At 51.5% G+C, this 13,318-nt stretch overlaps 5 protein-coding genes across 5 annotated transcripts in view; 2 read left to right on the top strand and 3 right to left on the bottom strand.

The window, feature by feature from the left end:
• Nucleotides 1-974: 974 nt before the first annotated feature.
• On the top strand, nucleotides 975-2,102 carry PFICI_00315 (uncharacterized protein; the record flags this gene model as incomplete). Its single annotated transcript, XM_007828896.1, has 2 exons — nucleotides 975-1,266; nucleotides 1,510-2,102. 2 exons carry the CDS (start codon nucleotides 975-977, stop codon nucleotides 2,100-2,102), a joined length of 885 nt encoding a protein of 294 aa, XP_007827087.1.
• Nucleotides 2,103-3,890: 1,788 nt separating this feature from the next.
• On the bottom strand, nucleotides 3,891-5,999 carry PFICI_00316 (uncharacterized protein; the record flags this gene model as incomplete). The annotated part of the gene is made up of 1 exon (XM_007828897.1): nucleotides 3,891-5,999. The coding sequence occupies one exon, from the start codon at nucleotides 5,997-5,999 to the stop codon at nucleotides 3,891-3,893; it is 2,109 nt and encodes a 702-aa protein (XP_007827088.1).
• Nucleotides 6,000-6,017: 18 nt separating this feature from the next.
• Nucleotides 6,018-7,571, bottom strand: PFICI_00317 (uncharacterized protein; the record flags this gene model as incomplete). The annotated part of the gene is made up of 1 exon (XM_007828898.1): nucleotides 6,018-7,571. One exon carries the CDS (start codon nucleotides 7,569-7,571, stop codon nucleotides 6,018-6,020), a length of 1,554 nt encoding a protein of 517 aa, XP_007827089.1.
• Nucleotides 7,572-11,441: 3,870 nt separating this feature from the next.
• Nucleotides 11,442-12,268, top strand: PFICI_00318 (GTP-binding protein rho2; the record flags this gene model as incomplete). The annotated part of the gene is made up of 4 exons (XM_007828899.1): nucleotides 11,442-11,555; nucleotides 11,618-11,623; nucleotides 11,709-11,900; nucleotides 11,978-12,268. 4 exons carry the CDS (start codon nucleotides 11,442-11,444, stop codon nucleotides 12,266-12,268), a joined length of 603 nt encoding a protein of 200 aa, XP_007827090.1.
• An 802-nt stretch (nucleotides 12,269-13,070) lies between these two features.
• PFICI_00319 (uncharacterized protein) overlaps nucleotides 13,071-13,318 on the bottom strand; it is a gene marked incomplete at both ends in the record, with an annotated part of 812 nt that continues 564 nt past the window's right edge. Inside the window, one exon of the mRNA XM_007828900.1 lies at nucleotides 13,071-13,269. Within this exon, the coding sequence (XP_007827091.1) occupies nucleotides 13,071-13,269 (199 nt within the window). The remainder of the gene's footprint in view (nucleotides 13,270-13,318) is intronic.

A 13,318-nucleotide genomic window follows, 5' to 3' on the forward strand; every position in this document is an offset into this window, starting at 1 on the left:
GGTCCGCCGTGTGCCTATTTTGGGCCCGTGGCGGGGTCCAATCGTAATCGCGGTTGCGTTGTGGCAGCGGCCAGCTATGCCCTCTAGGGCCAAGCCGAGAACTAACCCAGCTGCTAAGACAGGGGTGTCGCCTGCTAAGTGGTCATGGACGCCCCCTAGCTCTCTCTCTCTTTGGTCCCCTATCGTGTTCTGAGCCCAGTCAATCAGTGAGAAAAAAGTTTGGCGTGTCTTTTTTCTCTGCAATGCGGCCTCCTAATTGAATCCTTCCATACACGTTCGGCGCAGCCTCTCCTGTCCTGTCCCGTCTTGCTGCGCTTCCATTGTTGGCCTGTCTGTCAGAGTGTCTGTTTGTGCCCCCCTTGCGACTCTGACTGTGGCTTGGATGCTTGAACTCCTCTCAACACTCCTCGTCTCTTTTTTCTCTCTCTTTGCCCGTCCAACTCCTGACCCTTTTTACGGCCGCTTCGCTGCATCCTGACCGACTTGACTGTCCCTTTCACTCCTCTCATCCCATATACATATCGTACATACACAATTCTGTACAATATCTCCTCCCCCGATTCCACTTGTTCCCCCCATCTTTGCTTCGATTCCCATTCGGCAATCGAAAGGAGGTTTTCGTAATCTTAGATTATAGAGATACCCTAGAACGTCGGATCGGCGCAGCAGTACCACCCAGGCCAAGGCTCAAGCCCACCCCCATTTTCTGAAAAAAGTTGCACGACCTGCCGGCATCTTACACCTCTTGTCTTCATCATCTCCTGAAAAGGTAACTTTGCTCTCGGGCGCCAACGCAATATTCTGCAGCAGTAGCAGCGGAGGCAGCAAGCAGTTACACGCAGCCCCTTAGACAATTCGGTCGGCACCAGCATACGCGAAAAAAAAAATATACCTGGCACGCCTCGTTGCTGCACACCTCGGCTTGCTACCTGCTTCAGCTCGTTTGGCACCCGATAAAACCCAAAACCGCCATAATGCGATCCTCGCTGCCGATGACCCTTTTGGCCCTTGTGCCTACTCTAGTCGCCTCCACCGCTACCCCCGAATGCATAAACTCCAGGGCCAAGGAGCTTGCAGGAAGGTCGCTATGCGGCGACAAGAAGACCCTGCGGAAGTGCTATGAAAAGGCCTCTGGCGAGCTCCTCGAGAGCGCTATCCAGGAGTGTCTTACCAATGCCGGTTGTACAGAAGCTGCAGCTGCAGTTGAGGCCAGCTACTTGATTACGTTCTGCGAGGGTGAGGAGGGCGAATTGAAGAGAAGAGACGGTGAGTTGAAACCTGCAGAAAAAAAACACTTGACTTGCAATTGTTACTGCATGAGCCAATTGGCTGGCCTAATGGGGGTCCCATTTCACCCGACTGTGCGCTGGGAATTGAAAGCCTCTGGCCACTTCAAATTCGCGAGGCTGCACAAAGGCTGCCCCCTGAACCCGACACCTACATTCTACGCCTAGAAACCACTCGCTTCTTGCATCAAGAGCACCTTTGCTAATGCTTTCCCTCCTCCAGTTCGTGTTGCACGCGATTCAGTAGCCTCTGGCACCGATTCAACCACGAGCTCAGAGACCACGACGACTACCACAGACTCTACGTCTTCGACAACCACGAGCGTTGCGTCGACAGCTTCGACGGGCACTGTCGCCAAGCGTACCGACACGACGACTGCAGCTTCCACTACAACTGCTGCCACGACCGCTGCGGCAACCACCAGCAACTCATGCTCAACTGCCTCCAAGACCAAGGTTTCGGCCTGTGACTCGGACAATGAGTACAACTGCAGTATGACCGAGACCGAGACCATGGTCTGCATTGCTACCATGTACTGTGACACGGACTCGGAAGGCAACAACCTGTGTATGGTTCGTCAGGACGGCTTGACGACTTCCGGAGCCGTTGTGACCATCTTCCTCGCTGTTTGCCTGACTGGTATCATTGCTACCATTACCTTCCTCTGCTGCAAGGACCGCAAGGAGGCGAAGCGCAACCGCGCTCGTGCCGAGGCCGCTGCTATCGCCAAGGCCAACGCTCCCACGAAGCCCGCCACGAGAAGCGTCAGCCAGAGAACTACTGGTGATGCCCAGCCCAACCCCTTTTCTGGTTAGTCGACAGAAATGAGAGGCGGGCTCGGCCGCCCGAGGCGCGGTGGTCAGAGGCTAGCATCCGGTTACGCTGGACGTGTCCCAAATCGATACTACTCGAGCGGAACTGTATCCAGCGCGGCCAGTCGGCCTATGTGAAAGTTATACTGCCATTTATTGCAGTGCCGCTTTACGATAATCCCAAGTCATGATACCTGGGGAGGATATGCTCGGGACTTTTATGCCTGCAACATTTCTCTCTCCAAATCGTGGCATATGTGAAAAAGAAAGAATAATGCGCCCCCGGGGAGTTTTTGTATGAGAACCAAGAAGAGAAAAAAGAAATCTTTCGAGTCGATACCTCGTATATTTTCTGGCTTTTGGGGAAACGGTGTTCATAGGCACAGGGCGACTGTAATTTTGTTTCCTGCATCATGAAATCATATTAGTACACACAAAGATGATTGTGTTTTGAACTCGTCCCAAAATTGACCTACAAATGAATCCGCAAATGTTTACTGATCCGAGTTTGATGACAAGTTGACCAAGCTAGGGGGGAAAGAAGAGCATAGTAGAGCAGGACAACGGAAAAGGTCTCATTGACCAGCTTTATATACTTCTTTCTCAATCGTGAGACAAAACATGTTAGCTGACAAGTTGGCGTCCTTGTTGCCTCCCTTGATTCGTCCGCACGCACCAATTTGGGGTGAAGACGGGAAAATCTCGTATTCCCAAGAAACGCTTGCAAGAAGACAAAATATGTCCATGCATTCCTGCAAATAAGAATAAAGAACCTGGGGGTGGGCACAGAAAAAAGGGTGGTCTAGAACGACCATGATCAAATCCCGATACGAGAAAAGAAAAAAAATTACCTCTCAAGGGATCTCCACCTACCGAATAATATTAGGAATAACATCAATGGGCCTCCCCTGTAAACTTGAAAAAAATGTCCACCTTGTTATGTGTCAGGTATATCATCTCCCAGCATCTGCCACGGCATACTAGACATTGACGTCTTTGGTGGTATAACAATAACAATGAGGCAAGAGTGAATAATGATTAACCGGCTACAGTCACGAAATTTCTTATTTCTTGGTGGGCGACGGAATGTTTGAGCCAAGGCATGATCAATCTCTGGTCAAACAATCAATTTGGCCCTCAAGCCTCTAGCAAGAGCTAGAGAGCATGGTTGGCGCTGGGGAAAAGAAAAGGCATACACAGACTGGCAAAAAAAAAATCATGGTCATACATTCACACAAATTACAATAGCGTTATCAACAAATCAGCATGAAATGTCGTGATATGGAACCTCTGTATTCATACTCAATCCATAAAAGGGTTTTGCACTATTGGCCTCTGAAAAGAAAGACATACGCTATTTATGGATGTCCTCACCGACCTCCAGTCAATACCGCTTGCCCTGCTTTTCGAGATCGAATAGACAACCACCCTTGAACTAGTCATCCCAAGACTATGACGGGAGTGTCGTGACCCGTAGCGAAACCGAGAATGGTGATCCCATTTTGAGCAGCAAGCTTGTTGGGGTACTAAAGCTGTCGAAAAAGAAGTACAAGACGAACATGGTTGGTAAAGAACCTGAATACCCACAAAAACAAGAAATTGTAGCTGCACACCCAGCACAAATCCGTGTTCAGTGAGTTCTGGTGAAAGTTGGAGAGAAAAGTGCATACGAAGACTCGGAGTTGATCTCGCGTACGAAGACCGTCACACGGCAGAAACCTGTCGCCCCAAGAAGCGGGAATTGGCAAGCAGCCGTGAGAGTGGCGGTATCAAGAAGCAGTATTAGGGGTACTAGACACGACCGCTGAATGGTCCTGAAGAGCCAACAATGGGACTGCTCACTTGGCCGGGAGCTCCGATATTGCGTGGCATGGTGGACGGTGCTCCTCCAGTAGGATCATAGCGAATGTTTGTCTTGCCCGATTTCTCATCAAGTCGAATGTCAAAGCTGCCATCTCCATTCTGAGGGCTGCCTTCTGTTTCACACATGCTCAGCAGCTCAGTCTCGGATACTGCCTCCAAGTGGTTGATAGAGTCGACATGGCCCTTGACGATCGAGAGGTCGATGAAGCCATCTGCATCGGTGGCGTGATTCTTGAGTTCTTTGCAGGCCGTCACAAGCATCCTTCGTACCGCTACTGGCCGCGATACCCTAGCTTGGGGTGGGCCACCTCCGAATGTAGGGTTTGACGGCCAAGGGGAACTTAGCCCAGGGGGTGGTGCAGACCCGAACGCGCTCTGAGGACCGCCCCAGCCTTGGCTCAAGCTCGGCGAACCAAAGATGGTCTCGCCAAAAGACCCTACGGAGAATGGCATATTGTTGCCCGGGGCCACGGTATGACGTCGTTGATAGTTGTTAAAGTCATCCAAGGGTTCGTCGTTATCGCCAAGCAGCGCACTGCTACCCAAGTGACTAATGTCGTCGTCGTTTGAGCGTTGACCACGGCTGATACTACCAGGACGACCAATGGGCGACGGGCGCGCAATGGGCTGAGCGGACGCGCCAGATATCTTGGGTTCCAGAGGACTGCCATCAAAGCTTGCAGACGCCTGCCTCGAGTGTGATCCAGGTTGGCTGGGTACCATATTCTCGTGGACAGGGAACGGGCTCATGGGCGGCAAGCCATCAAAACTGCCGGGCCAGCCATGAGTAGCACCACCCGGATGCATGGGGAATCCGCGGCCTACTGGCCCATTGAAGCCAGGCGGATATGGCAGGTTACCAGGAGGGGGTCGAAAGGCGCCAGCCATCGGCGGGATTGGATGATTCGGCATATGATTGAATCCAGGGCCCATGGGCATTCCCGGGGGGTATGGCATGCCCATAGGAGACATACCGGTTGGGAAGCCGGGCTGCGCATAGCCAGGAGGACTCTTCATTCCGGGGTGAGATGGTGATATTGGCACCATTGTAGGTGTACTAGCCACACCAGCAGATGACCTTCCCTGGAGACCACCGGGCACTGGACTAGCATGGGCCGGAGTAAAAGGGTGCGGCGACGCATTCTGGCTGGTTCCTGATCCGGGATGAGATGACTGCGATACAGACCTTGTGACTTCCTGGGACGAGTTCCGAGGCTTCATGGGCACCTTGGGGATAGCTGGAGTCGCAACAGCAATTTGCGGCGAGGCCTGAACCGGCGGTTGTTGAGGTAACGCTGGGATTGAGGCCAAGTGCTGCTGCTTCTTGGGCTGCGAGGAAACAGGGACAGATGGAGCAAGGGCGGCGGCTTTTTGGGCAGCCTTTTCCTCCTGCTTTTGCTTCTCCTTGGCATCGCGCTCTGCCTTGGCCTGGGCGGCTCGCTGGTCCTTATCTCGCTTGTCTTTCTCATGCTTCTCGCGTCGTTCCCTAGTCTCACGCTCTTTTTGCTCGCGGGCCTCCTTTTCCTTGGCGCGCTGCTCCTCTTTCAGCTTTTTCTCACGGTCCTTAGCTTCGCGTGCTTTTCGCTCCTGCTCGGCCTGCCTCTCCTTTGCCTCGAGAGCACGCTTCTGTCGGTCTACTTCCTTACGTATTCGTTCTTCGTCCTCGGCCTTCTTTTGCAGCTCCTTCTTCTTACGTTTTTCCTCTGCCTTGGTCTTGGCCTCTTCAGCTCGTCGTTGTGCTTCAGCTACACGTTCAGCTTCTTGAGCGGCTTTTTCGGCCTCTTTTCGAGCCTTTTCCTCGGCTTGGGCCTGCTTCTTTTGTGCAGCCTTCTCTTTCCGCTTCTGGGCCTCCTTGGCCTTTTTGGCTTTCTTCTGAGCATCTTGTCGACTTTCGTCCTCGAGCTCTTCCAAAAGCTTGGCTTGTCGTTCTCGAGCAACCTTTTCCTTATAGGCAGTCAAGACCCTCTGTTCGAACATGCGAGCGGCAAAGATTTGAAACATGCGGCGACCTTCTTCCATGCGTTGCTCCTCCGTCATTGAATCCTGCAGAGTAGTTTAGTAAATAAAATTCTGCAGCCCAATGCTCATCATTACCTCTTCTTCGTCATCGTAGTCATCAGCCCCAGAGTCGTATTCGCCTTCTTCTCCTTCTTCATCATCATCCTCATCCTCGTCGTCGTAGTCATCATCGTCGGGCGGCGGAGCATGGTTGTGGGCGTTCAATGAACCACCATTTGTGTGCCCATACGTATAGTGGTCTTTGGCATCTTCTTCCCGCGCCATGCGCCGCTCTGCAAGTTGCTCCATCATTTCAATGAATTTCTTGCCGTCGTTTTTGAGGAGATCATCGGCTACCGTGAGGATGCCACCTAGAGTGGTTATGCTTAAGTATTTTGCGTAAGCAAAGCAGGAGAGATGGGACCTCATACCCTGTACTGTGAGGCTCTGACCAAAATTGAAGAGGTCGAGTGCGTTATCTTGAGGAATATCCACGGGCTCACCGTCATCGTCTTCCAGATCATCTTCCCCACTGTAATCATCCTCGTCCACATCATCATCCTCGTCTTCGTCCTCGTCGTTGTCGATATGTTCTACAATGCGGGCTCGCGACGGGTGGTGATGGTTGGCATAACTCGAGGGAAGGCTGCCGGGCGGATGCAAGCCAGTCATCTGGCCTAGTCGGCGCGGCGTGCCGCCCAGCATGGGTGGCCCATTTGGATGGTGGTGAGGCTGGTTAGCAAACGATTCTAGCTCTTCATAATAGGCATCGTAAAGGCCTTCCAGCTCTTCCTCAATCGCCGTCCGCTTGCGCCCACAGACGGTGCAACTACACGTGTGCTTTTGTTGCTCTTTCATCTTCTTTAGCACAGCGTCCTTCTCAACCTTGACCAATGACTTGCGCTCCTCCTCGCCCAAGCCTAGCCAAAATTGCTTGATTCGCTCCCGCTCCTCTGCAGATGATGTGTTCCATATCTTCTCGTCCCGTGAAATGCCTCTGCTGCGCTCCCCCATTTCCCTAGCAAAGGCATCGACAGAGGTAGTCAGCGGACCTCTCTGCTTCTTTTTCTTCTTGGCTGCCTTTGAATGCGATGCTGAACCGTTAGTCCGACTGGCATAGAGTTGACTGTCATCGTCGCTCTCGGTCTCATCATCCCAGGACCCAGATTCCGGTGCAGAATGATGCAGATGGCCTTGAGGCACAGAACTCGTGTCTCGCCGGGATATATTTGATGGCGCAGGGTGCGAAGGTATGCTGATCGTGGAAGCTGGGGGACTTGGAAGGCCATTCAAGCCTTGTGCTGCCTTGGACTCATCTGCTGCAGCTGCTGCTCTGGCGGCAGCTTTTGCGCGACGCTTTTGCTTCTTTCGATTTATCGTCGGCGCGGAGGATTCGGTGGCATCAGCGCTGGGAACAGCGGTATTCGCAGAGGACAGATCCTTTGGAGAGGTCATCGTTGTCGGCGACGGCTGTGCTGGTGGGGTAGAGGCCGAAGACTTTGGAATCGTGATGCTCTTGGTTCCATCCTTATTCGTATACTTTGCAGACGGGGCCTTTGCAGCCGATGCGGCAGGCGTCGCAACTGCCTGCTGGCGATGTTTAGCTGGCATCGCGAGGGTTGGTGAGCAGACAGATGCGTTAGGTGTCGAAGTTATGACGCATGGGCAATTTCAATTACGAGGAGCATGGATACAAGGTGCGTGGTCTTCCCGAGCCCGACAGCGTGTGGCGTCTAGCGATGTCGCCGCCTTGGGGTGACTGGGCTGATGAGGGGCAACAGTTTGCTGGTATATTCGTAGGCAGTAAAGGATGCACGTTGTTTTGTATTTGTGTTTGTTGTCCTGTGAAATGGCGGCCGGCGCTGGCAGGAAGAAGCGCGGGAAGAGAAAGGCTGCTCGTCGCTGCCCCTCTCACGTTCAACTGTCTGTCAATTCAATGCAGCGTCCGGACCAGACCCGCGTACCTTTTGGCAGTATTACCTACTTAGGGCACGCCACGGAAAGAACGACGACGACTAGACAGACGGATGGGCAGCGGCGCAAAAGGGCAATTTCCAGTCGTCAATCGATAGTCGCAGGTGTCGCCGTCCACTGCTCTACAAGTCGTGGGTTTCTTCGGTCGCGTGGAGTCAATATGGGAAGCTTGTTTCGTCGGGCATTCGGTGCTTTGAGGGCTGTCGTTTGAGGGCTTGTCCAAGGTATTGGGTCGGCTGGTGTGGAGGTTTGCCTTGCTAGCCGCTTCTTGACATGCGGAAATGGAGGTCGGCGTTGAGATTGGGATGGCCCGTAGCGCTGGTTACAAGGGGGCGGGGGGACCACTCAACCGCTATAAGGTGCCGCAACACCCCAGCGGTCTCGGTGAGCAGATGTGCCTGTGGTTGTTAACAACCCTCGCAACCTTGGTGGCACAGCTGCTTGCACTCTTAGTGGCCAGCCAGCTCCGACCTCTTCCAAAATGTAATCCTAGGCCACTAACAATCTGCGGAATTGGAGCTGAAGCAGAGGCTGATCTGTGCCTTTTACCCACGTGATACCCCTCCATTGTCGTCACCACAAACGCCTCTTCGATTTACAAATGTTGGATTGCTTGTGCTGGCATCGCCAGTAAAAGCCAGTTGATTGAACTCCCAGCTACCAAAGTCTTTGAACATTTTTCATTATTGATTTCAGCTTCTGCACGACGCCACCGACCCCAATTCCTTCAGTCTCAGACCTGCCTGATAATGAGTCCTTTTTCTGCAGTATAGTCTACCAGCATAGACTTGCCTCGTCATGTATAAAGTATATCGGAACTAATGCACCTGTGCATGCCATTGGGAATTGAAATGGACCAACGTCGACAGAACGATCTCCCAAGCGTGATCCAGTAATGAATGGGCTAGATTAGATGAGCCAATACATGGAAAACCAGACCACGGGTGCATACAAAACGCAGTTGTCAACATTTGCTTATCCCATAGACTGCGGACTGTACCTCAAGGTAGCTCATACAACTCTTCGTTTGCACCTAGCCAACCCCGTCCCACTTCTTGGAAAGGATCGGGTCACCTGATGTGAGTGCTTACTATTGACCCCGTCGTGATTAAAAAAGGTTCTCCAAGTTTCTATCTCCCGTAACAGCTGAACTTTGCAAATGATATTGGATAGTAAAAATTTTCGATCTAAGTCTTCCTGACTGCGCGGACGAGTTTCTACAGAACGATGGCGTATCTGAAACCCGGCCAATATCCGGCTTCTCAGGGTGCAGCCCAACCGTGTAACTGCTTCATCAACAGTGTGGGAGAATAACAGAAGAGCACACACTAACAAACCCAATTTCTGTTACGTCTAGTCGGGTTTTCTCTAAAACTAGAATCAAGTCGAACCCGGCACATTTACAGCAGTGGTGGAAATAGCATACAGATTATCGAGATTGTGTTGATCTTGACTTCATCTTGACCTTGCTGCTCACAATCCCGTCGACTTGTGTTAAATTTGATAGACAAACTTTGGCACATGCTGGGAGATGGCAACGGAAATGGCACTACTATCCGTCCTGTCATACGACGACTCAAACGGTCCAAACCTATCAGCGATTTTGTTCTTTGCCTGCCAGATGACAGCATGACTCGGAATGTCATGTTGCCCTCAAGGTCGTTTGTGGAAACGTAGCAGTAATTGTGCATCAGTCACACCATGAACCCTTTCAATCTCCATCGGATTTGCTGTTTGGGCATTTGCTCCTTTATGGAAAACGAACCGGCCAGTCGTCGTGGAGTCAGACAAAACGCCTCTCCACAGTGCTCATCATCCGGCATCTCCATGTGGAATGGGGCTTGGCCTGTTCCCTACCTTACCCTTTCTGCCCCCCGTCGTAGCCGCGCTTGAGAATTGATTGGCCTCTCTCATCGGGGCAATCTTGAATTCTTGGCAAAAATTCACAGCCTCGACGCATCGGATCTCATCAGCGCGGGGCGCCTCGCTACTGCACCGCATAATCCTCTGATCTGGTTGTATGTGGTATTGGGGCACTGTAGGTATTCTTCTTCGTCTTGTCAAACCGGGTGATAATTGTAACGTGACAAATATTATGGGCATCAATCATCATGGCTTTGACAAGATCCTGGACAAGTGAGCTGCCCTCGTTGCTAGCATGCGCCGTACAACGCACGACTGGCACCAGATCGCTCATTGCTGGAACGTTGGACGGACTTGCACGATAGATATTCTTCCCAGTGATTGGTGAGTCAAGAACTACACAAGTACCTAGCGTAGACGGCGACCGCCGTGGATGAGGAGACCGTCACCCAAGCATGAAAGTATCAATTATACATAGAGTAAAAAAATCCCCTACCCAAAAGGCAGTGGCGTCTGGGTAACCGTCCCAGCAAAAAATTTTAAACTTTTACACGACGCGCAACGCTTTGTCCTGTCTCAAATCTTTATCAAAGTCTCACCCTCAAATATATATCTTGTCATCTCATTCGGAACAGAAACGCGACAACACTGGGTCCTAGTCCCATTTTGCATATCGTGGTAGGTAGCCGCTCATCAAATCAGCAGCCCTTTACCTTAGCAGCAGGGTCGCTATTAAGGTCTTACCACAGGCGCTGTGGTGCACTAGGACGACCGGGATTCGCGGTTCATCTCTCCCCTAGGCGTGGCTTTGGTTCTCCAGTTAGCGATACCCGGTTTTTGATCGTCAGATCATTGACCACGTCTGGGCTCGCCTCGTATTCCTCCAGCACAAGCACCAGCTACTTACCTACCTACCTACTACATTTTACCTTACCCTTTTCCTCTGGGCGCTGCGCTTTTCCATTCTGTACCTGACCTTGGAAGGAAGAAAAAAGTCCCCCAAAAAACAAACCACCAGTTTGTTCGATTCCCTCCTTCTCCAGAAACCCACAAGTATCCGCAACCCTCTGCCGATCTACACGAGCGACGGAACATTCGCAAAGCCCAAATACGACGTTGCCATTGCCCCGGGCCGGAAAAGAGAACATACAACAACGTAATTGTCGGCATCGGAATCCTCTAGCGACTTGACCTTCGGCGTGGAGGCCTCGAGCCCACCGACTCGGTTCTTAAAGATTCAGCCCGGCCGCCCATTTCTCCAACTTTTGTCGGCAAAGTCGATAGATAGTTCTTAAACTACTGCGGGCCCTTCGACGTTGACGACAACGACGACGACGACGACCTACTTCCCGACTACCGCGCGTGTGGGAATACATTAGCATTATTATCGACCATGGCAAATCAGGCCCCAGGAAATGTTATTCGGAGGTATGTCGCTACCGTTCTTGGGGTTCGCCGTCTCCATCTTCCGCGGCTGTGTCCTACACACTAGTTAGTCCAACTTGGACCATCACCCTCACACAAGATGGATCGCGGGCCAGATGTTTGTGTGCATCTTCTGGCATACGATCCCCCTTTTTCATATGCTACTTGGGTGTCGAATATTCCAGATACATGTGGAATTGCTTTTTTCTGTTCGCGCAAATGCAACGGCTGACATTTCGTCTCCTTTTCCTTAGGAAGCTGGTCATTATTGGTGATGGAGCTTGCGGCAAGACGTCGCTGCTGAGCGTCTTCACATTAGGCTATTTCCCAACAGTTAGTGGCATTCCCGTCACCTTAAATACATGTTTTCGAGGCGTTGCTAACCAGTCAAACAGCACTACGTAAGCGAATTCTTTCCTCTTGGAGCGAAATCGAGGCATTCGCCCGACGACGGCCACAAGTTCTAACGCGAGAGCATGAATACAGATACCCACAGTGTTCGAGAATTACGTTACAGACTGCAGAGTAGACGGCAAGTCGGTGCAATTGGCATTATGGGATACTGCAGGACAGGAAGACTATGAGCGATTGCGGCCACTGGCATATGCCAAAGCGCATATTATTTTAATAGGATTCTCCATCGACTCGCCAGACTCGCTGGATAACGTCAAACACAAGGTTCGTCTAAAAGAAAGGCTGAGGCGGGAAGATTTACGAAATCGAGGCAAGGTTCTGTACTGACACGAGCGCAATAGTGGATAGAAGAGGCTACGGAAAGGTGTCCAGGAGTGCCCATCATCCTCGTAGGACTGAAGAAGGATTTGCGGGATGACCCAGTCGCTATTGAGGAGATGCGTAAGAAGGCCCTCAAGTTCGTCACGCAAAAGCAGGGTGAGGCCATTGCCCAAGAGGTTGGCGCCAAGAAATACCTGGAGTGCTCGAGTCTTAGTGGTGAGGGCGTCGATGATGTTTTCGAGGCTGCCACCAGAGCCGCGCTGCTCACCTTTGAAAAGGGCGAGGGCGGCGGTTGCTGCGTTATCCTATAGATGCCGGAGGACGACATGGGGTATCTCGAAATCGGCCCTAGAGCTGGTATCAGAATTATGTCAATGCCGGCCCGGAGAGTACCAGTGGCTATATGGTTCACATCAAGAACCAGCCATGGAGGCCAGTATTTGGATCTCAAAGCGTCACCTTTCAAAGAAGTAATCTGGAAAAACTTTTGTTTTTGGTTCACAAATCTGGAGGGGCATCTTGTGTATTATTAGCCCATAGAAGCGTTCAAATCTGTTTTTACCTGTTTTCTGGTTCAGGATATGCTTTTTTTGAGGGGAGCAGGCCAGACATAATGGGCATAATCATTGGCGGGTGGTCGGATTGGTGTTCAAATCATTTGACACGGCGACGAAAGTAGTGGGTTTGGGCTGGTTTTCCCCATGCCGAAGAATAGAGAGGAGCAGCCCGATAGCAAGTATAGCAAGCGACGCAGACTGCTAGTATTCAATACACCCACAGATAGTTAAAAAAATAATGTGCCTATCGCTTAATCGAATTTTAAATTTTTATATAATTCTTAAGGCATTACGCCCACCCACCAGGAGGTACAGGTAGTTGAGCGTCAAAGTTTTGTACACATGCAGCAGCACACCCTCTGCTGCAAACTTTACAGTTTTCCCGGTATACTCCAATGCACAGGATTTTCGCCTGTATCTTACAGCCTATAACGTTGCAAGCATACGCCCAACAGGGTCGGCCAATGGACAAGACGAGGTATTGCGTCTCTCCAATTCGTAGAGACTCGTCATGCCCACGCTTCTTCGTTCACCAACTTTTTGCTACGCGCAGCTCTCAGCGCGTCCATTCGTGGTTCCAAGCAACTCTAGCCGGCGTCTCAGTCTGTGGCCTGGCGTACTCGATCGGGATCGCCTTGTGTCCAAACAGTCCCTTCTTCTCCATTGCCACGCGGTACAGGTATCCCTCATCCTTCGTTCCAGGTCCAGACGTGTGTCTGAGCTCCTCGGCCGTTGAGGCCATGGACTGGTACATTCTAATTGGGACGAATTGGTTAGCTCAATGACTCTTCTCTCTCTCTCTCT

Source organism: Pestalotiopsis fici (genome assembly GCF_000516985.1).
Source record: "Pestalotiopsis fici W106-1 unplaced genomic scaffold PFICI_Scf_1, whole genome shotgun sequence".
In the NCBI taxonomy this organism is placed as follows: Eukaryota; Fungi; Ascomycota; class Sordariomycetes; order Amphisphaeriales; family Sporocadaceae; genus Pestalotiopsis; species Pestalotiopsis fici.